Below are 23,369 nucleotides of genomic sequence, written 5' to 3'. Positions count from 1 at the left end.
TCTGCTCCACTTCAGCAATGCAGCCACCACACGCTTGCTGTGCTCTAGCTCAGTTTGTGCTCTCCATACAGGATGGAAGAACTCGGTGGTTTCAAATCTGTCCATCAAAGGTTCATTGTAACTGAGCTTTTGAGGGACTCTTGGCGCTAAGTTAGGGCAAGTTTTAGAGAAGATTACAGGATCACCTCTATAAATACCTGGTCCTCTGCCATTTACTGCAGGATGGGGATAGCAAGTTATCCCCCAGGTCCCACTTGACTGCTTTTATGATGATCCAGTTTAAGCAAACAAACAAACAAAGTTGTTCTGTCCTGGGATGTATTTAAGCCTTGAATCGTGGAACCACAAAGTTTCTATTGCAAATTATGTGGGAACAACTGTGAGGAAACCAAAGCTGGTTTTGGCCTCCCCTCCACTTTTCTGTACTTTGAGCAGATAAGAGGCTTCTAGGAGACAATCAATGAGCTGTACTTGTGAAAAAAGTGTTCTTTTATTCAGTTGGATTTTCCCTACATCCAGGAGCACTCCAAAGATAAGCGAGAGATTTCCTTATTTAGAAATAAAAGTGATTTATACCTTTTGCACTGCAAAGGGATCCCTCTGTTCATTGTCCAGATATTTCTCTAAATTGAAGAAGGTGTTGAAGAACACATGAGCCATTCTGCACCTCTTCAGGTCTCGCAAGGTTACTCTTCCTACAGAAAAACCCCACATGGTTGTTACTGAGTTCTTACAAAGGTTTTAATTGTAACACCAGTAGGCTTCAAAAGCACAAAATTCCTTCCCAAGTCAGTCAAGGATTTTAACATTATTCAATAAATGGGTGTGTTCATTAAGTTTAAATCTTACATACATATGGAGGCCTTTGACATCCATGTGAAATATGAAGGCATATGTGAATGGGGATGGTTCAGTTTTACAGTGCAGGCTGTCAGTACATCCCACAGCTGGAGCACACAAGAATTGTTGCTTCAGTCCCAGGCAGTTAATTCACAAGCTCTCTTGTTTTAGTGTTCCAGCCCTCCTGATGCACAACATCATGGCCCAATGTGCAGTAACTTCTGCCCTGTGACTCACACTGGGCTCTGCCCAGGGCAGATGGGTTTCACAGTAGCTTCACCTTCTCAACCCCCCGCAAATGAAAGGAGTGAAAGCTCTGCCTAAACAGGACTCACCTTCCCTCTCTGGCTTGACCAGGTCCAGCATCTGGCACAGCAGGTCCTGGAAGGGCAGAGGCTCTATGCCCATCACCTCCATGCGCTCACACTGCTCCTCATAGAAGAACTCCAGCTCGTACATGGACAGCACCCCGTCCCCGTCCAGGTCCATGCAGCGGAACCAGTACTCGATGCTGGGGACACAGCAGGGACACTGCTCACTGCTCTGGGACACCCACACAGCACAGACTACTGCACATTCTCCCTACCCACCCCTAAGGCTCTGCTGCCACAGCCTGCCATAAACCCAGGGATGACAAGACCTGTTGGGAAGGATCAGGGCACAGGCCAGCACTCCAAGCACCTCCTGTCAGTCTCCCTGTGAGCAGCACAGCCACACTCATTACCTGCCTCACCTGTACCCAGTGTTCACTGTGCTGCAGCCCAAGGGGGGCTCAGGGAGTCCCTGCCTGACCCACCAGCAAGAGCTGGCCAAATAGAGCCAGCTCTGAGCCCAGGACACTGCAGGGACCCTGCTGAGGGACAAGGCAGCTGTGGCATGCACTCATTTGCTCCTTTATACACAAGGCAGAGCTCTCAGACAGCTGCACTCTGCATCCCTCTTCCCTTCTGGAGGGTCCAAGCCTGCAGTTCTGGATTCTTCTTCTCTTGTTATGTGTAAGATCCCTTGTGCTAACACTCACATGCACATCTGGATCACCCCTGCACAGCAGTCTCCTCCTGGCTCTAAAAACCAGGCCACAGGCAGGTTTTACAAAGTGCCACAGTGAAGCTTCCCCACAAACCCTCCTTACACACCCACTCCACCTGTGAAGGGATGTGCCCAACTGCTGCCAGCACCTCACGAGTGTGTGCCCAGAGCCAGTGCCTCATGGCATGAGGTCAACAAAGGCATTGATAACTACCAATACATTAAAAATTCTGAGAAAACTCTGCTTTTACACAAGTTTTCCTCAAGAAAGGCAAATGATTTGACCAACCATCACTGGTAAGATCTTTTCTTCCTAACAACTTCCAGACCCCAAGCTGCTCTCTCTTTAGAAAGTGGCAGGTCACAGAAGTTTCCTTATCTTATTTGCTCATCCCAATGACTTTACTAAGACACAGAAATCAGTCTCACCTTGTAGCACTCCTCTTGTCTTCCTCTGAAATCAGGAGCCACACAAAATCTGCGTAACTCATGCGCCCTTCCTTTTGAACTTCAGTGCCTCTAGAAGACATAGCAGAAAAAGAATAATTAAAAATCACCAGGCCTCTAAACACTCAAGATATCAAAGATATTTTTCAAATCATTAGTGAGAGAAAATGGGGCACTGTCACCTATTTAGCCTGTACTCCCTGCAGCACCAGGTACAGCATTTGCTGCCTTTTATCACTGCAGAGCTGAAGCTCATCTGCCACATCCCCTCCCACAGCACATCCCTTTTCACAGACTTCAAAGCAGTGTCCTCCAGCTATCCCTGTGCCATGCCTTCCAGCTATGCCCAGTTATCCCATCCTATGGGATTTTTATTTTGTTTTCTTAAGTTACCCAGAAGTCTCTCACTCCATGTTCAGGTAGCTCCAGCTGGAGCTGGAGTGAAACTTGGAATGGTTTCTGTTGGAAACCATTCTGATCAGGGGCATTTCTGAGAATAACCTGTATTTCTTAGCCTGACAGAAATTGCCTGCCCTTCTTCCCCCAAGCAGTGTGCTACTCCTTACCTCACCACAGCACCACTGAATATCCTCTCAATGATCCTGTTTGACAAAGCTGGAAACAAGGAAAACATGGAGGAAATGAAACCACAGCTCACAGCAATAACTACAATCAGTTGTTCATGCTGAATCCACACAAAGCCTCTTCCCACTGTTAAAAGGGGCTCCACCTTCACCCACCCAGCCCTGTGATCAACATTCCTGAGCCCTGTGACTGCCACACTCCCCCAGAACCCCCAAGGCCTCCCCATAAATGCCTGCACTTGGAACACACGGGTGTTTTAGCCCTTTGTGGATTTGTATTCCATTTATTTATCTATGGCCCTTGAAGCTCCAAAAACAAATATAACTTTGGGAAAGGAAGTTCTGTGCTGAACTGCAGAGATACTCTGCAGAGTCCATCTGCAAGCTGAGATCCCCTAAGCGTCACTGGACTCTGGATTCCTCTCATGCTTAACTGGATTGCACTTCAACAATCTCTGAGGTTCACACAGGCTCATCCTTCTTGTCCCTACTTCCAGGTTCCTGCAAAGCTCTCAGTAAATAATAAACAAGTTTCAGGACATTATTTTAGCCTGTCCTCCTGGCAGTGACCCACACAGGAACAGAAGCTCCATCTGTAGCTACTCATGCAGAAAATTGTGTCCCCTGCAGTTCTCTGTGTCTAAGCTTGTACAACTCCTTCTCTAAAGCAACATTTATTTAAGAGATGGGTGGCTACATTAAAACCTTTTCTGAGGCATCATATTAACCAAACTGAAGGCAGGCTTTAGTCTGCAGGCAGCATACCTTGATCACTGTACCTAGCCAGGTCCTTCTGGCTGATGTAAAGGTCATGATCAGTATCCAGCTCCCAGAATTTGCAGTATATGACATAAAAGTGCTCGTAGGAGAAGTAATCTGTGATCTGATTTATGTCATCCTCTTCTTCCAAGAGAGCAAGAGTCTGAAAGGGTACAAACAAACACAGTGGGAAGTTAAAGCTGGGTGAAGAGGCAGCTCAGCAGCTGAAGTGCTGCAGTTTCTTAGGAAGTTGGGTGAACACAGCCCTGAGAGCTAACCCCAAGTGCAGCCTTTTCTCAAGAGATGTGGTTTCTGTATTCCTTAGCAGGCCCTTACAGAGCACCTGGCTGGGCCATCCTGCTTAGCACAACACCTCTGCCACTCCTGTCAACAACTTTTGCTCATTTTCAGCTCTAGAGAAGAGAGAGGCAGAAAAACAGGAACACAAACATGCTGGGATCCATGGTCTGGGAGACAATCCTGACCTGCACCAGAGACTCTTAGAGCCACTTCCAGCAGCAAGTCCACAGTCTTCCACAGGACCTGAGGTATTCTTTACTCATCAGACATCCCTGTCTGCCTCCTGAAGGGCAAAATCAAGTCTTGTTCCAGACTCACACCTGGACTGGGACCCCAAACTAATCCCTCTGACTTCCCTGTGCTGTTGCAGGAATCATTCTGGTTTAACTGGGAGGCTCGGACAGATTTCCAACCATAACATCTGTTGACATGTCTTACTAGGATACATTTAGCGCCAACATCCATGTTTCATTCCCACTTTACACCTCCCTGTCCTTCCCAGCAACAAGAGGGCATTTGCACATTTCCCAGTGCCACCTCCCTACTTTTCTTCTTGGTGCTGAGGCCATGAGACACCAGAAGCCTTCTTGTCTAATAAATCATGGCTCCAGCGAGCTCCTGCCCTCCAGCCTCTCCCAAGGGAGCAGGCAAAACACAGCCTGAGCTATCCCAGGGTGTGCTGGGGTGTCCCCAAGCAGGCAGGCCCAGTGGCCCTGCCACTCTCAACCAGAAAAACAGATGCTGTGTTATGTGTTGGCACTGGTATTTCAACATCAACTTCCAGGCACCTCCACATCCAAGGAATCCAACTGGATCCAAACAAAACTCTCACATCCTGCTATCCACCAGGTTCAGTGCTCTGGCAGGGATAACAGGATGGCATTGCCAGACCTGCACTACTCTGACTGCTGACACCCAAGTCTGAACACCTTTGATCCATCACTCACTGGCCTCTCCAGACTGTGTCTGTCTCTCTCTCTTTGCAGATGACAATCACTGGGGAACTTTTGCCATAACCATTTTTTTCTTCTGTAGATCACAGCCAAAGATGCCATTTACACCTGCAGCAAGGAGTTGAACTTCCCTGCTGCAGGAGATGAAAGGCAGAGTAGATATGAAAGGAGAAAAATTGAGAGAATGTTTAAAGGGAGAAAAGGAGTGAATAAGGATGCAGGATAATCTGGGAAGATTATTTTTAACAGAGGTTGGGAAGGAACAGGGATGCTAGGGCCTGGACTGGTATGAGCCAATTCAAAAGAGCTCATTTTTCCATTAGCTGATGGGGCCAAGTATGGGAGATGATGTCTGAAAGGAGAAATAATGTGAATTCATACTTGAGGAGTTTGAGGAAGACAGCACACTACATCTGGAAGGGCAAACAGGACACAGGAGGGAAATCTCACTGGTTTAGTCAGTCCTTCACCTTTCAGCTCAAGACTTTCTGGCTCTTCAGGCTGGGCTGGACATGAGAAGCCTGAGACAGTCTTAACCTGGTGCTCTTTGGGCAAAATACACAGAGGACAGAGAACCAAATCCTGACATAAGGACACACTGCAGGCACTGGAACAAGAACTAAGCTCCATTCATTATCCTGTGGAGATCAGCTCCTGAGGTGCCTCATCCTGCAATTGCAGAGATATTCCTGAGCAGCTGTCAGTGGGCTGAGGGCTGCCTAGGAGGCAGGAAATTGGCTCTCCTACCCTTGGCACTCCTGCAGCTCTTCTTGGCTGCTTGTGAGCCACTTCACATGGATGCAGTGCCATGTCCTGCTTCCCCTCCTGCTGTCTGGACCAGGAGCCAGGCTGCTGCTCCATGTGGCCTCAGAGCAGGAAAACAGTCACACCCTGACCTTCCCTCAGCACCCTGGGCTCACTCCTGTCCCTGCTCTTCTCACCTCAACTCAGGCACAGCTCCTCCAGTAGCCCCAGCAGATTCCTGGCCCTGAGCACCTGGCTCATCCCACTGCAGCCCAGGAGCAGCTCCCTCAGCACCCAGGCACAGAACAGGGGATGCTGCTGCACCCTGGCTCCTGCTCCCACACACCCACATACCTGCAGGAAGTTGCTTTTCCTCAGCTCTGTCAGAGTGATCTTCCCCGACCAGGAGCGATTGACTGTGTAGAATATCCTCTGGATAACCTGCAACAAACAAATACTGCTCTTGAAATCAACTCCTGAAACACAGCACTCTGGGAATTTAAATGCAGTAGCCTGGTTTATTCACTCATCCTAAGGAGACCTCTGTTTAAAAACTGTTTTGGGATCTTTTCTGTAGATACTACTATCCTTAATTGACTACACAGTCTGAAAGTAACACTTGCTTCTTAAACAGTATTATCCCTTTTATCCCTTTCCAGTGTGGAAATATTTCCACTGCTCTAAATTCACCTCTTTGGGCATGCAGATGTATTATTAATGTCAGGAGACCAAAAAAAAAAAAAAGATTTCTGGTTCTTCTGGTTCCTGCAGAGGAAGCAAGACATGTAAATGAAAGAGAAGGTGAATGTCTGACCCATTGTAACTATAACAATATAACAATGCCTTATGTTCCAGTGCCTCTGCTGAAAGTAAGCAGGAAAGGTTCTGTTTGCAATTATTTTTGGGCAGGTGTTAAACCTGTTTGGCACCTTTCCAGATCTGTCTCTGGTGAAAGTGAGCAAAAATCATGGGGGAGAGGCACAGAACTCTCAGAAGCCAAAAGCAAACAGCTCCCAGTGTGAGACTGAGCTCACTCCCAAGCTCCTCAGAAAAGCAAACAGCCCTTCCCAGTCTGCTCCCTGTCAGCTGTCAAGTAACATCACAGGGTGGGGAAACACAAAGGTTTATTCTTGTATGTGCTTGGTCACACATAACAGGGCAAACAACAACAAATAAATATCACTGGCATGAGAAAGGAGAATAGAATTAATTTGCCTATCAGCACTGAAATCTTGTTGACCAAACCTACTACAAACCTTTGATGTGTCCAACATCTAAGCACATCACCCCAGAGTTTTGGTAACCTACAGTGCACACTATTCCAACACAAAAATTAACTTTACCCAACAATGTGGACATTACAGGGATCAATGCAGCTAGCACATTAAATGGGATGGATTTCTCTTTTAGCCAGAACTAATTTCAAGTGGGCAACCACTACTGAAGGGCCATCTTTGGACTCAGTCAAGTGCTGGTTCTTCGTCCAGAACAGATGCAGAACCAAGTATGAGATTGCTCCCAGCAGTCTGCTTTGGAGTACACAGTGAGACAGCAGCTGATGATGGCACACACAACTCTGAGAGCACCAAGAATGATGTCAGGATTCAAATGTACCCTGAAGAGACAGAACTGATCAATTCAACTTAGCTGAACACAACACCTTTGGTAACACTGCAGGCTCTTCATCCCTCCAGGCTCAGAGGTGGATATCCTTTTAAAGTTGGGTGTCATTTTAACTAAAAACAGACCAAAAACCAGATCTATCCTAACTGTGGCAATCACTGAGCAATGTTCTGTGGCCTGTGTAGCACAAGATGTCAGATTAGGTAACCACAATGATCCTTTCTGGTCTTAAGCAAAATGTTTGTTTCTTCTTTCATGCCTCTGGTAGCCACTGCCATTCTGGTCTCCATTTCTGGACTTTGTTTGGCTTTTGCTTCCAGCCGGCACAAGAGCTCAGAGCCTGGAGTGGTGTCACCTCTCACATCACCCATTATCACACCTGACAAATTTGTAGCAACTCTTAAAAATACAGGGTGTTCACACCATTCCAAGGACTCCAAAATAGCAATCTTAAGAATCAGAAACAAGACTCCATATCAGTAATTCTTCTTTTCCTCTGCCTGCAGGGTAGTAAAAGACAACAAGCTATTCCCATTTGCGACACATAAAAAACTGTTTGTCTACCAGACCACATTGATAAAGATGTTCCATCTGCTCCCTCCTCACCCATCTGTGAAAAAAAGCATTCAGAGGCAAAATGGGATCTCTTTTCATGTGTCTTACCATGTCCAGTCACCCAGTGAAGGCTTTATTATTCAAATAATGGCCCAGTTTCCATGGACAGTACACAGTATATATCTCACTATAAAATCTCAGTATTTATCCTTTTCTTTTCCAGGTTGTAAACCCTAAGCTGTCAAAAAAAGCATTTGGGAAACATCCTAGATCATGACCCAGCCTGAGATGATGTGCAGCATGAAAACCACACTTGTCCCTTAGGCCGTAACCGGCTTCATTTTTCTTAGTTCAGTGCACAACCACAGACCCATAGAACATCTTGAGTTGGAAGAGGGCACAAGGATCATGGAGTCAAATTCTTAATTAGCCTTTGGAAAGAGGAGCCTCTTTCTACTGCCCCATTATCCTCATGTAATTAATTGACCTCCAAGCCAAAACCATTCACAGATGTGTTCCAGACTTTTCCCCAGTCTTCCCACACAAGAACAAAAACAATTGAGGATAAAACGGGAACCTTTATTAATCCCTGTGGCCATTGTCCCCTTACACATTTGCACTGATGCTACTGTAAAAGCTGAAGCACTTTTCCACAAGCTTTAACCTTTAAACTGTTTTTAGCACACAGCTTTCCAAGGGCAGCATGCACTGCTAACTCTGAGCCTGGTTTGAACATTCAGGTGGAAGTCACACTAAAGCTTTACAACAAATCCCACAGGGTATGCTGTGATGTTCTGCATCATCTTGTCCAGCTTCAGGAGTTGTCTCTGTTGAAACAAACACAACTGCTTTAGTAATACAGTGGCCAATAAAACAGATATGATACAGCTGAAATTCCAGCCCATTGTGTCCAAAAGGCCCCTTTAAAAGGTTCTGAGGTGGCAGTAAGAACTGAAATGTGCATTCACATCTTACCCATCCTAGACTGTGAGGTCACTCTCCAGGAGATCTCAGCCAGGTGATGCTGTACCCAGCAATGAACACAAAGCCATGTGTCCTTATGGCCCTGCTCTGTAACACAAACATGAACTGTGACTCTTGTGTGGCAGCAAACCCAGCACTCTGTCTGTGTAAGGAGGTATAAGGCACTCTACCTTGCAGCAATAAAAATGATCCAAGTGGTCTCAAAATCCAAGGACAAAGCTGTTTCCTTCATTGCCTCCTGGTGCAAATTCCGGATTTTGTAACATTAAAGAGGGATGTGCCAAACTGTCAGTGAAAGGAGAGGTGAGCAATAGGAACTCCTGCTACCAGGGAGCCACTGCTGCAGAGCCCTGAGTGCTGCCCCTCCAGATGGGCACAGCCTGCCCAGCAGCCTCCTGCCTCCCCAGGGCTGGCCCTGCTCCAGCCCAGGGAGATTCTGCTGCCAGCACAGACCCCCAGAGCAGCTGTCAGGTGTGCTGCTCCACAGCCTGTCCTCAGCTCCAGGCACCACCAGTCCCTGCTGCCTTTGGAGCAAGCCTGGATCCACCTATGTCCCAGCACTGCTAGGAGGATGCCCAAAAGGCTCTGAGTGCAGCAGGAAAGCACAGCACACATACAGGCAGGATCAAGAAGCACTCAGGAGCTTCATGGACTCATCAAAGTCTGGCTCTGTGACTGCTTTGGTGACACAACACCAGACCCAGGCACCAGGGAAGTGCTGCAAAAGGAGAAAGGAAGGAAAAGGTGCTGCCTTGAGCAGCAGCCTGCACTTCAGTTAACTGGAAGTGGAAGCTCAGCTTCACAGAGCTGGTCCCAGCCACATTGTGCAGTGCCCTGGGTGAGTCCAGAAAGGGCAGCAAGGGTGATCATGTGAGGGACTACCCTACAAAGACACTTGTTTCTTGTCTGAAGAATACAGGAACAGTGTGTGACTCAAGAGGAACGCATAAAGGCAGATGCAGAGAATTGCCTTTGTCAGCAGCCAGGGCAGCCACACATGGCATTGACCCATGGACACTGCAGTCAGAGACCAACCCTAGGTATGACCTTAAACCTTTCAGTCTCACCCTTAGGTGTGACCTTAAACCTTTCAGTCTCACCCTTCCACGCAATTGAAACACCAAATACCAGGGTGCACTGTGCCACAGGCACTTCCCACACTCACCCATTAACGTGCCTCCATAATTCCCTGGCCATTCCCATACCTGTTCTGGCTTAATATTTATGTTGTCTCGCTCCACAGGGACTAAACATATTGATTATACCCTGCTGTTCACTGTCATGTTCAAGTGCATCTACAATTGATTATACAATGCCATTGTTCACTGTCATGTTCAAGTGCATCTACAACATTTAGAATGGATTCTCATTACACATTTTCATTAGTGTGACAGTTCAGGGTTTGCCCTGAAGAAGTGTCTTTGTGCCATCTGCTCCTTACAGGAAAGGAACAAGCACGTGTGTGCCAGCAGCCTCCCAGCTGCCATGTGTGGTGCAGCCCCAGGCAGGCCCTGGCAAGCAAACAGGAGAAACTTGAAGCCCTGAGCCCTGTTGGATACAGCTCCCACCAGGTCTGTCATTATTTGCATCTGTTACTGCTGCAGAGAGAAAACTTCCCAACATTTATACCTTTTATCCAGATTCACCAACACCAGTCAAGCTCAAGGCTTAAAAAAGGTACAAACACACTTGGGTAAAGTACTAGCCTTAGTGCTGACTGCAGAGCTGGAACAAAGCTACTGAACAAACCCCAGCCACAAAAGCTTGGGGACACAGAGCCTGCCCAGGCATCCTGGCAAAAGAAAGGTTGGACAGCAGATCCCTGGAGGCAAATGGTGCTTTGCACTGAGGAACAGTCATGGATTCTCCAAGCCTCAGTGACAGAACCCTTCAAACAGGCAGCCTTCCACGTCTCAGCAGCCCAGCACTATCCAGGGTGACTTAGCAGCTCCCAAAGACCAAAGGACTTTTTTTCCATTCATCAGGCCAAAAAAGATGTTTTTATAGATTTGCTTAAGACCAGAAAGAACCATTATTAACCTTTAGAATAACCCTTGGCACACACAAGCAGATTATTTTTCTTTTGGAAGCAGTAGTTAAAGTCCCTCATGGTGAGTAATATGAAAAACACCTATATTTTTAAATGAGTGAAGGATTTGCTGGTAGGAAGAGTGACAGACCCCAAAGGGAGGCAGAGGCAGCACAGGGGATCAGGGAAGCAGCCTACCGTGGTGATATACCGGGAATGGAACTCCGGAGCGTCCTTCAGGAACGTGAGGCCAGGATGAGTTTCTACCACATCCTGCAAGGTAAGAGAAAATGAAATGAAATAGATTTTCTTCTCCTTTAAATGCTTAGAAGTTACTGGGTTTACAAACCAATACTTTTGCTTATTCTTGAAACTATTTGCAGCATTAACAGTAAAACTGAAATCTTTTAATCTACCAAGAGAACCTTCTATTACAGTAATAGAATGCCTTTGCTGGCAATACGCACCTGGTGGGCCAGTTTGATTTACTTAAGGACAGAAAAACAAAGGAAGAGAGTTAGTGAGTAGATGAAAACTCATTTTCATTGAACGAGACAAAAATTAATTAGTTGACCATGCAACTATCTCCTCTCCAAGATTTTTGTTTTCCTCCATTCATTGAAGATATTAACATTTGTTAGAACTAGGTGTCAGAAATAAACATTCCTTGAGAAAGTCTCCTATGTCAAATTTAAGCTGTGTGAGCCTCAGAGTGCTTACAGATATGATCAGTATTTTTCCAAAATTCACTTGGACTACCTGTGGAGATGCCTCTTTCTCAAGACCAGCTTTTTGTAAGTCAAACACTGGCTCACAATGTCAAATCTGCATGATCAAATCCATGGAGAAACTGCTCAGATCCTGCATGAATCAGTTCAGATCCTGCATGAATCAATGCCTGTGTAATTTCTCCATGTCTGACTCCTCTACCCTTTAAAGGTGTTCCAAGTTCTGCTGTGCCTGTTCCATGGTGCCCTCAGGGGTGTGATATACCCAGTTTTTGGGCAGTATAACAGGATGTCTCACATGGTGGTGTAAATCAGGGTAATTTTGCTGATCTCTGGCTGACTGACAGGACTGTGCATGCCTTGGATTGCACCAGGAGCTAAAGAGCAGAACTGCAATCCACCAGGAAAGGCAGTGTGCCCAGTGGAGAAGAGATGAAGAGCAACATGAGAAAATGTACCCATTACAGCCCCAGTTCTGTCTGAGACAGAAACAGCCAGCACAGACACAAAATCTTTCCCCAGCAGCATCTCCACAGAGGTTTTACCCAGAGGGCAGCACTGCGTGAGAAATCTAGGGATGTGTGGAAAAGATCAGACAAAGTACAACTGCTGATCAGAGGAGCAGATAAATGTGATTTAGAGCCACTATAGAGAAGCCCTATCCACAGTCTGCATAAATGGTCACAAATAATTAAAACAACTATACTTTGTTAAAGTTAATTAAAGAGAAAGAAAGACATGAAATGAGGATGTGCAGATTTAGCCTGAATATGAGGGGAAAAAAGCAGTGACATTTGTGCACTTGCAGGTTTAGAGGCATATACAGAACAATTGGAACTGCAGAAATTTTGCCAAGATCTCCATGTGATACTGTATCTGGTAGTCTGGCTAGACTGTCTTGCCAAGAAACTTTTACAACTTTTCCAATAAGCTTTTATGTTGTACTTGACTATCAACAGCAACAAGCATTTTTCCCAATATTCACATTGAGAAATGGGGCAAATTCCAGCCTGGTTACAAGGCACTGATAAATATGAATCCTGACAAGAGACCAGTCCTCAATGCCTTCAGCAGCATCTGCATCTGGTTTGGCACTTAAGCACTTCAAAAGCTCATTTCTATTTCACTCCAAGATGAACCCCACCCAGGTGCTGTTCAAACCAAAGGTCTGCTCGTCCTTGGTAAACATTTATTGCCATGGGAACAAAGAAGGTGCCAAGTGAACGCAGCGGAGCTGGGGCAGTACCTGCAGCAGCGGGATGAAATCCTCCTGTTGCAGGCAGTCACAGCCAGGCTTTGCCAGGAGGGAAGTGAACCTGGAGGCATCGTCGTGGCAGCTCCGCAGGATTCTGTGGGAGAGGGGAGGAGTTACACCCAGCCCTTCGCACCTCCCAGGAGCCCCGGGAGGGTCACAAGGGCCTTAGAGCACAATACACCTGTGCTGGAATCACTCAGTGCTGACCCCACACTGCCAGCACTTCCTTCAAGGTCTTTCAGCTGCACCAGGGCACTCAGCAGGGATTTTTTTCCCAGGTTAACACTGCTGTGGTAAAGCAGCTTTTATACTAAGCATCTGTGGAATCAAAGTAACCTGACTCTTGCCAATGCTGCAGGCTCGCTCCAAGTGAACAGCACCGGCCAGTGGGATGCCACAGGATGTGCTCTCCAATGTAACCCTTCACTACACTGCAGTATTTGGGGAGATTGCCAACCACAGGGACTGAACATTCACCCAGAAAAATCACTTCTCAGAAGAAAAAAGGGCATCCCCTGTTAATTATGGCCCATCTGGAGCTGTGCACTGAAGCCACAGAGAATGCCTAATGAAGGCATTAGTAGGACTGAGCATTTGGAGAAGGGTGTAAACTCAGTCCCCTCTGGCTGACAGTGTGCATCTGACGCACCAGCTCTTGTCTCTGTCTTCTTCTCACACAAAATACTGCACTGGCCAAAGGTGTCACAGTTATGATATTAACCCCAGAGAAACTCATGAAGAGAGGACTCCATGCCATTTACCAAACACTGGTAACAGAACACAACATTTGAATATATCAAACACTATGTTGTTCACACAGAATCAGGGAAAGTCAGAAAACTACACTGTTTTCTTCATTAACTCTGGAAATATAAATGCATTGTAATTATTTACTGTGAGTGATTATTCACCACTCTCCCCTCCTGAAAGTGCATGAACATAGTACTGAAGTGGCCGTAGTTCTCCAGCAGAGATCACACTAACTTGTTTTCTGCTAATTCTGGTCTCATCACTCTGGGAAAGGCAGACTTTACAAAAAAAGGGCTCCTTTAAATAAGCAAAAAAAGATTTAGCAATCCCTTTGGCTGCACATTCCTATCATGGTAACTGTCAATTAACAGATATATTCTAAATCAGCTGCAGAAAGAGTTGCTAATGTTTTAGCTTAAAAAAATCTGGCACATAAAGATGAATCCCAAAGCCCTGTTTTAGCCACAAACAAAAAGATCTGACATTCAGAAGTGTTTTATATTGAGAAATTCCTATAGACTTGACAAGCAGTGAGCATGTGGCATCTTGAGAAGTCAGTCATATACTAAGAAAATTGAAAATAGGATTCAGCAACTAAAGAGACCTTGTTTAAAGCCACACCTGTGCTCACATGGCTGCAGTCAAACTTTACCAGAAATCCTACATTTCTTCTGTTTTTCAGCTTTCCAGCAAAGATTTTATAACTGTCAGAGGGGAAGAGGAGGGGATAAAAAATAATCTTTCTAAAAGAGCAATTAAGTGAGAAAAGCATACAAAGCTTGGCTTGGAAATGGGAGAGTTAAGAAGATACAGAAGAGGGACATGACCACAGTCTGCAAATATCTGAAGGATGTGAAAATCAGAGAAGTCAAAATGTGGTGTCATACATTAGGGATTAATTAGAAGTAATTGGAGGAACCTAAGGAAGGAAAATATATTGTCTGTGTCAAGACAAACTTAGAGATCACAGTCACCCCTAACATTTTTGTAATTTTGCCAGGGTAACTAGAAGCTGTTTTGACAACATCATCACAGGAAATACTTTGGGAATTCAGGGTTAAAGGCTACATCAAGAATCTGAAGAGCAACCATTAAGTAAAAAATTAGAATTCTCTCTGGAGAGGAGATGGAGGCGCTGTTCAGGTGTTTCACAAAGCACACTAAAGCCTGAATTGCCCTGGAGGGAAAAAGATTAGGCAAGAAAACAAGTCTGCTCCATGTCAGAGCTGACTCCAAGCACAATGCATCCACCCAGAGCTCTCCATTTCCACAGTGTGGACTGCCAACCTCCACAGATTAATTCAATGGCTTGCTTGGGAAGGTAGTAACTATTAAAGCTCCCAGAGTACCCAGTTATATGATGATGCTTATTTCCACATTCCTCTCTCTGTCCTGTAACACTATCACATGCCTCCTCTCCCAATTCCCAAATGGCATTTGCTTAGTGCACCAGTCTAGAGCAATAAGGCTGGGCACAAATATACCCCAAATGCACAACTACCAGCTACCTCAGAATAGCTGACATTTCTGGGGAGCTTGTAAATATATTTTATACACCAACTAACTCAAAACATCTTACTATCTATAAAATGACTTCCAAGTTTGTGAATGTCACATGGAAACAAGTGCTCAGAGGGTCTGGGGCAGGGGAAATCTCAAGCCGATGGAGATTTTTAAGCCACTTAAAGAAGAGGAAAACGGCATGAAAAGTCTGGTGGAAAAGAAGGAAAAAAATATATTTGTATGGCAGGCAGATGTCTTCTTCCAGAAAGAGTTTTGCATTTGCTGTACTCACTTTCTCCACATGGACACAAAGGAGTGCACAGAGACACGTCCTGTCCTCTCTCCCCCAGATGCATAGAACAGAGGTGCTTTCCAGTAGAGTGGGCAGCCACAGATCTGCAAGGAAAAACCAGGGCAAGGAGGAATACAAGAGCAGTCCCAAGAGGAACCTGCTCATGTACACACCAGATTCACCACTGAGACTTTACACAAGGGAAATAAAGTGGCAATGGCTTTCTGACTCACCTGTGTGCCATTTACTGTGTGCCAAGGTTGAGAATTCACACATCACTTTCTACTTTGTCATGTGCCCTTTCAAATGGCTGAGAAACACTCCTCCCAAGCTAGGAAAAGGATCTGGACTACTCAAGCTCTGAACTAAGAAGTGGAATGGAGAGACAGGCACCTCCTTCCAGAAGGACACTCACAGCAGCTACATCCCCCACCCAGCCTAAATCAGGAGGTCTATTCTCCTATGGGATAACCTGTCACAGGCAGCAAGGGAACCTCAAGTCTAATTACAGACAATTAATGAGTAAATGCCTAAAGGTGAAGTAAATCCCACCCTGCAATTCTCAGTGCAGTGCCTTCCACCCAGCACAGTCCATTATTTCCAACACTGCAAGATCTCAGCAGGGGAAGACAAAAATGAAAGCACACATGGGAAGGATTTATTGCAGCCAAAGGACTCCCTGAGCAGCACTTCTGAACCAGCCTCTGCAGAAGCTGCTGGCTCTCAATGGCAGCCCATGAAAGCTTGGAGAGAGCATCATTGCTCTGTTTACAGCGCCAGAGACTCAGTCAGGGCAAGATGATCATCCAGGATGTGTCTGATAAATGCTGGTTTTAGATCAGCAGCACTGTGAACTGCAGCTGAGAGAGAGGGAAAGAGTGTGCTCCCACACAAGTGCTGTGTGCTGTGCCCTGAAGGCAGAACTCAGCACCAGCTGCACCACTGGATGTGCACAGCTCAGGGGCTGGGGGCTCACTGGACATTTCCCCCTTCCACATCCAGGAGCTGGAAGTTGGAAGCTGCTTCCTCACACAACACTGCAATAGCACCTACAGCTCATGCTAGCTGAGCAGGACAGCTACAAAAAGCCACAAAACAGGCAGCTGATACCACCTGAAACCACAGAAGCAGACAAGTTACTGCCTCTGAGTTTCTCAATCTTCTGGGCACAAATATGAAGGAATAGAGAAACAAAAATGCAATTTGTAGTTGCTAAGAAATCTTAGAGAACTGCTTCATAAATGAAAGCAAGAACAAACATATCTGATGTGACAATCAGCAAACTGAGCTCATTTTTGTTTACTATTATCTAAATCTAAACAAAAACTTCAGATCAAAAGGAAACTGGTCCTTTTCCCCCCTACAACAGCTGTGAGATAGACTGAAACTAAAACAAAGTCTCTCTCCCAAAATTAAAAACCTAAATAGATTCACAGAATCATTAGGGTTGGAAAAAACCTCCAAGACCATCAGTGGTTACCTTAGCAATTTTTCCCATTTCACAGATGTTTGCTTTCCCATCTTCAAACTCTGCAAAGGCCTCTTCAATCCTGGCAATGATTTCCTCATGGTTAGTGCAGACATTGGGGAGTCCTTTAGGGAAGTAGAAACGTGGAATGTTTATGGGCACAGGGGTACTGCTGGAGGCTTTATTCACAGGCAGAGGAGTGCAAGTGCTAACCACAGGCTGCAGGGGGGCTGGGGATGAAGTTCCTGCCTTCTTCTCTTGTTTACTTTGAACCTGAAAATACAGTGAATAACAAACACATTTTAACATCATGGTATATGGAGCAGGAGAAAGTAGTTTGTGCTTCCAGTGATTAGGAGAAAATTAAAGCCCACCAACAATTAAATTATGGCACAGGGATAAAAATGCATCTTCAATAGGCAATGACAATTTTCTGTATTATTAACCAGTGTGCATTTAGGATGTCACACCTGCTTTTATGCTATTTCTGAGCATTTTACATATGTAGCTGTGGCTCATGATTTCCTATTGAGTCACTCTGCAACTCAGTGATACCACAAAGGACAAAGCTATTTCCTCTCATGCTGGACTTGGTCTTGTCATTCTGCCCCATGAACAACAAACTATCTGCTCTTCAGTATTTCCCCTCTGAACCAGAGCACCCACCCACACAAACAGCTTGCCTAAAGTATGAGCAAGGCTACATTCAAACAAGGACATTTTCTATCCATTGGGAGCATAATTAGCTTTGCCAAAGCACTGCATCAGAGATAAATTAAGAAAATATTTTCAAGACTTCCTTCCCAACTTCAGCAAGCCTTTTATTTTGTGTTCAACTTAAACAGTCCCAGACCTGATTTTGTGAAAGGTACTAAGCACTGGTACATCAATTTTTCCATCAGGAACTAGGAGCAGCCAGCAGAGTGCCATTAGGCATTCACATGATGTCTTTTCCTCACTCCTCTCCTATCTGTAACAAACATATGGCTGATATGGTGATCCCCACTGGATCCCCTCCCCAGTCAATCTCCAGTTCTAGCTCTACATCACAGGCAGCATTTGTATTTAAGTACACAATGAGACCCTAAAAATTCCCTAAACCAGGGAATTTTTCAGACATGGGAGGAAACATTTTTTAAATTCTGACAAGCAACTACAGTATAAGCTGCAAAATCAGTTGCTGGAATGCGGAAGGATGAGGAATTCCCTGCCCCCCCAGGGAGACACTCCTTCTTGGGAAAAGGCAACAGGCTTTCCCACTGCACAATGGTTCCAATACAAGAGTTTTATTAATATAACAACATATGTGATAAGGAGCAGAAGGCAACAGTCAAGTAAATACAGCTGTGACTTTCAGTTTGTTTATTCTAACTGTTTCAAAACAAAATGGTTTCAGGATAAAGCAGCCAAGCCTGAGTCCACTAAATGCAGAAGAATGTATATGATGAAGTGGCTTTACTTCATTATTTTCTTGAAACTTGAAGCTTTTTTCTTAACACAAACTGAATCTCCTAACTAGCCACAGATTTGCTTGCAATGAGGTAAAGAAATGAGAATTGTAAAAGCTTCTTTAAGCACTACTTTTACCTGCAGTTTATAATACTTTATAACCCTTTCATCAGAGAACCATGGAAGAAGAGAGAGAAGGATTTTCCTCCTCTTCACTGCTCTGCTTCATGGCTTTTTCTTTTAATGGGAGACCTCCTTCTTCTCCCAAATGCTGCTCCATTTCAGGAGCAGGAACACTGGCACACACATCCCACCAGCCAGAACAAACTTTTGTCCTTAACTGCTCTGAATAGAACACATTAACCTGGAGCTTGGGGTTCTTCAATTGTCCTCTACTCTGTCTTGCTACACAGGAAAAGCTGGAGATGATTTTCAGCCTTCAATATTTCTATTAACACCAGTATTCAGAGTTTGAACAGCTCTTAACCTTTGGAGAGCCAGCCTGATCACCAGCCCCTGTTCTCCCTCCTGTCCTCCTCAGACATTGCACATCTTTGTGTCTGCTCCTGAGTGATGCTGGAGCTCAGGGGGGCCAGGGAGTTCCTGGGGCTCATGAGGGCTGGGGATGGTGAGCATCAGCCCTGGCCACTCTGTCCCACAGCAGGACAATGCAGGGGATCTGAGGTGGTGGCAGAGGTGAAGCTGGGCAGAGCTGGACACTCACTTTGGGGGCACAGTTCACTCTTTAAATAAAACACAGCCCCTCTCCCAGCTTCCTCCTGCCCATTCCTCAGCAGAGCCCCAAGAGCAAAGCCCAGACCCAGTGAATGTGTGTGGGAAGGGAGCACCAGGCCCCAGCTCAGGGGTCACACAAATCCCCACTTCTGCTTCTGCCATCTGCTCCCACCCCGCCCTGCCCGGGTTCTCCAGCCAGGAGCCAGCTCTGCTCAGGAGTTTTCCCTTGCTGGATCCCAGCAGAGGGGAAGTCCCTGCCGGTCTCTCACAGCACCATATTCATACAAACAATGCAAAGCTGGAACAGACATAGAGGTGCCAACTGCAGCCACTTGACTTCTATAATAGGACTTCACATCAGTTTGCTGGAGGCCACTTCTCACAAACAGGTTTATTGCTCCCTGATCTCCTCAGGATATGCAGGCACTCCCGGCTGCCAGCACTGGTAGGAACCAAGAGAAATGACTCAAACTTCATAAAAAGTTCCACAAACCAAGATGTTCTTTCAAAAGACACTGACTCTTCACTGTAACAATGCATCTCCTTCCCTTATAGTACAAGGGAATAATGAAATTGTATTTTTGTTTTCTTGGAAGGCGAAATCCCCAAGCAGAGCACAAGAGCAATGGGCCATTTTCCTCCCCTTCTGCATTTCACACATCCCGACATGGCACACAGCCTGGGCTGCCCATGCTGGAACACAACTCACCCCCTCTGCCCTGGTCTCCACCTCCCAAAAGCCCCAGCAACTCCTCTGCCAGGCACTCCCAGAGCCAGCAACGCTTGGTACCAGCTCACACAGGTCAGGACCACAGAGGATGCATTGATTTCCTGATCCACACCCACCACACAAGGCAGAAGGTCAGACTCCTATAGGGAAACCCGGGGAATTCTGCTGGCCTTGGAAGGAGGGAGCCAGTTCAGACCTTCCCTGTAACTCTGACTCACTCACTCCTGCTCAGCCCAAGCCAAACTAGGAGCCAGCACTGCTCAGGGAGAGCTGCTTTTCTCATTCTGCCTCAGGAACAGAAATACAGTTTCTGAACTTTGTCTTCTTCCTTCTCATCTAAGAAATGAGCTGTTAATGACATAGAGAGAAAAAACCAAGCAGCAACTAGTCCTTGAGGATTTTGTTCCCTAAAACAACCTTACAAATTAATACTCTGGGATGGGTATAACCAGATGCAAACCACTATGGGGACAAGAAGTAGTTAATTACAACTTTTTGTGAAAAAAATTTAAGAAAGTGGTATGATGGGAAATTCCTTGGAAATAAACAGTTTCTTATTACAAAAAATTAGCCTTAAATGCTGCTTGCCTAGCAGAACACACTTCAACAGGGATGTGCATTTTCAGAGAGGACAACTAAGAAAGGAAATGACAAATACTCTAATAAACCTTTTGGCTTCGTTACAATAATTAACAGATAAACTTTTTTTTCTTTCTGTGCTCAAGAGAAAGGTGAGATTAAAGGCCATTTTTAAATACCACTCTGTAGCATTCTGTAATTTACCCTAAGTAAAATCTGTCTATCCACTGTATCACTTTTTGCCAGCCATACAATTTATTTACAGACAGACAAAAATAGTGACATCTGTGTTATAAATAAACCAGACAGAACTACAGCCTCATTGTAGCTACACAAACAAAGCACAGACTAAACCTCTGCCATCCCAGCCTGTCTCCCAGGGATGTGCCAGTCCCAGCAGAAAACTCCATGGAAGGAAGCAGTATCACACAAAGTGCTCAAATTCTTTCTGCTCCTTCCTCCTTGTCCCAGGCTCCAACAGGGTCCTAGATAATATATTTACCAGTTTCTTGCTTTATTTCCAAATGGGATAGTGTAATCCTCTTTTCTAGGGTACAGTGACTCAGCCTGGCTTCTCGCAGTCCACAATGCTGACTTCATGTCTCCTTTCATTTTTCATAGTTCCTGCCTTCCTCAAGTCTGATGGTACCTGGACACAAGCCATCCTCAAAGCTCATCAGCTCTCCAGCACTGCTTTGCATCTCTTGCCCAAAACTTTCTCTTCCTTTCCCTCCCGAAAGCCCTCTTCCATCAAGGAACCTTCCTGCTGCCTCTTTCCTACCTACTTCTAGGGACAGCAAGAACAAAGGCTCCAAACATCACAGAGCTATGAGAAAATGCATTTCTGGAGAGAATATTTTCTTCTAGGAAACAAACTCACCAGCAGAAACAAAGTCTAATCACAGCAAAACAAAAATGAAAAGAAACTCTACCTAAGCAACTCAGAAACCCAAAAGGATTTAGGTGGGAGTAGACACAGTGCTAATTGTAAGGGTGGATCAAGTTCCTCATGGCCTTTCCCAGTGGAGCTTTGCAGAGGCATCACACACCTCCACTGCCCAGTGTGCCTAGAGATCTTGGACATGGCCCTCAGCAGCAGCTCAGGCTGAGAACCCCCTGGCTGAGCAAGAACAGGGCTGGTGCAGGGGACAGGGCTGAGCACGAGCCTGCAGCGAGGGCTGATTACAGATAAGGCCAGTGATGTTCTGGACTGCCCTAGGAGTAAGGCCAGGAAGTTTTTATCTGTCTGACACTAGCAAGGCTGCATCTGGGTTCCTGGGACCAGTTCTGGGCCTTCACTTCAAACAAGTGATGGTAAGAGACCAGTCAGAGATGTGCAGGAGGGAAATCAGAAAGCTGTGATCAGGATCAGGCAGCAGGAGACACTGAGGGCTGGCCAGGCTACCTGGGGAAGGGAAGCCAAGGGCTGGGTAAACACAGCGTGCAGCTCTTGGAAATGAGTTACAGTGGCAATGGAACCCAACTGCAGCTTGGGAGGGTTAGGCTGCAGGACACTGAGGGAAGTACAGCCTGTGAGGGGTCACCAAGAGGGGCTGGGCAAATCCCTATCCTTGGGGAAAGCCAGTGCTGATGTGACCCAGGGTTAGAAATAGCATTCCTACAAGTGAGATGCTGGATTAGAGACCTCCCTTCCTCCCAACACTGCTATGGGAGGCTCTCTGATCCTTCCATAAATAGTTCTGCAAAGAATAAGCACAAGAACTGAAATTTCCAGCTCTTGAGATAGAAGTTTACCAGCATCCTTCTTCCCCTCCTTCCTGGCCAACATCTGAGTGTCCCACAAAGCAAAGAGGTGTTCATTGACCTCTCTTGCTCCCTTATCACCACCTTATCACCTTTCCACCGGCCAGCACTTTTGTTTTCTTCCTCGACCCAATTACCTCTACTCTCAGCACATCCCAAGCCCCAGTACAGCCCCACAAGGCACAAAATTTAACTACACCTCACTGCTGCCACTTGGGAGAGCCCCCATCCCCGCCCTCCACCTCCAGAGCTCCGCTGTCCCTCTGGGAACCCATCTCACCCACGTGGAAAGGCAGCAAACAGAGCTGGCTTTGTGCGGGATGATACCAAACTGTGTTATGAATTAAGGCAGCTCACAGAGAGACCCGTGAGGCCCAGGACAAGAGGAGGGTGACACACGGTGAGGAGGCACTAGAAGAGAAGAAAAATACCATCTTTTTTGAACACTGCATCATTCCACTTGCCTCGAACCGGCAGCCCCAGTCATTCCCAAGGCGTTCAGCACAGAAATTGTTCCTGTTTCTGACCGGGCAGAGGGCTCGTGGACCAAAGCCTCGTCCATTTTCCCAGCTGTTCTACCCGGAGCTCTCATCCCTCCCCGCAAACCCTACCCGGTTATATCCTCAGTGATCGGGCTATGGAGAGGGAATTTAGCCGCGCTGGAGTTCCTGACAGCCTCTCCCAAGTGCTCGGCCCCGCCCAAGCCATTACTGCACATTATTACCTCATGCAATTCTCCCCCGGGGAGTGAAAAACACACGTTCCACAGATTAACCTCGGAGATGTACTTTAACCTGTCAGCAGAGCGCATGAAAACATGTGCCACAATATGTTTTGGAGCAATTTTAATGCTGTTTCTTAGGAAACAGCTGCACTGCTCCTAATTTCAACTTTTTAACGTCCTCACTGGGTCACTCATTACTTAAATATAGATAAAGCTCAGGATGGGCCAATTTCAGCAAATTGTGAACCCTCTGAATCTGGAGTGACTATAGGTCCATTTGGTGTCCTAGCACATCCAGTCTTTTGTCAGTTGTTCCAGAGAGCGAGTACAGCAGCTGGGATTTACCAGAAACACAGTCATGATACAATTTCCACTTCCTTGGCTACACCTCTGTGATCTTCAGGGTTTTTTCCAGACTAAATGATTCTATTATCTCCTTCAGCCACAGCCCAGAGAGGGTAGGAAACAGCACAAAGAAGCACCTTGGGATGGTAAAATCATAAAAACCAAAGCCAGGTAGGCTGCTCTGCAGAGATGTGCACAGT

At 46.0% G+C, this 23,369-nt stretch overlaps 1 protein-coding gene across 1 annotated transcript in view; it reads right to left on the bottom strand.

Annotated features, from left to right (window-relative positions):
• Nucleotides 1–23,369, bottom strand: part of LOC128941054 (serine/threonine-protein phosphatase 2A regulatory subunit B'' subunit alpha-like) — a 50,882-nt gene that overhangs the window by 6,803 nt on the left and 20,710 nt on the right. The window contains exons 3-12 of the mRNA XM_054282976.1: nt 16,856–17,116; nt 15,376–15,479; nt 12,822–12,924; nt 11,046–11,120; nt 6,011–6,097; nt 3,666–3,822; nt 2,883–2,931; nt 2,299–2,388; nt 1,176–1,351; nt 577–695 (exon numbers count right to left, since the gene is read on the bottom strand). Coding sequence (XP_054138951.1) covers nt 577–695; nt 1,176–1,351; nt 2,299–2,388; nt 2,883–2,931; nt 3,666–3,822; nt 6,011–6,097; nt 11,046–11,120; nt 12,822–12,924; nt 15,376–15,479; nt 16,856–17,116 — 1,221 coding nt within the window. The remainder of the gene's footprint in view (nt 1–576; nt 696–1,175; nt 1,352–2,298; nt 2,389–2,882; nt 2,932–3,665; nt 3,823–6,010; nt 6,098–11,045; nt 11,121–12,821; nt 12,925–15,375; nt 15,480–16,855; nt 17,117–23,369) is intronic.

Source organism: Melozone crissalis, unplaced genomic scaffold (assembly GCF_028551555.1).
Source record: "Melozone crissalis strain CALT ecotype California unplaced genomic scaffold, PUWL_Pcris_2 ptg000034l_1, whole genome shotgun sequence".
Taxonomy (NCBI): domain Eukaryota; kingdom Metazoa; phylum Chordata; class Aves; order Passeriformes; family Passerellidae; genus Melozone; species Melozone crissalis.
This window is presented reverse-complemented; position numbering and strand designations above follow the sequence as displayed.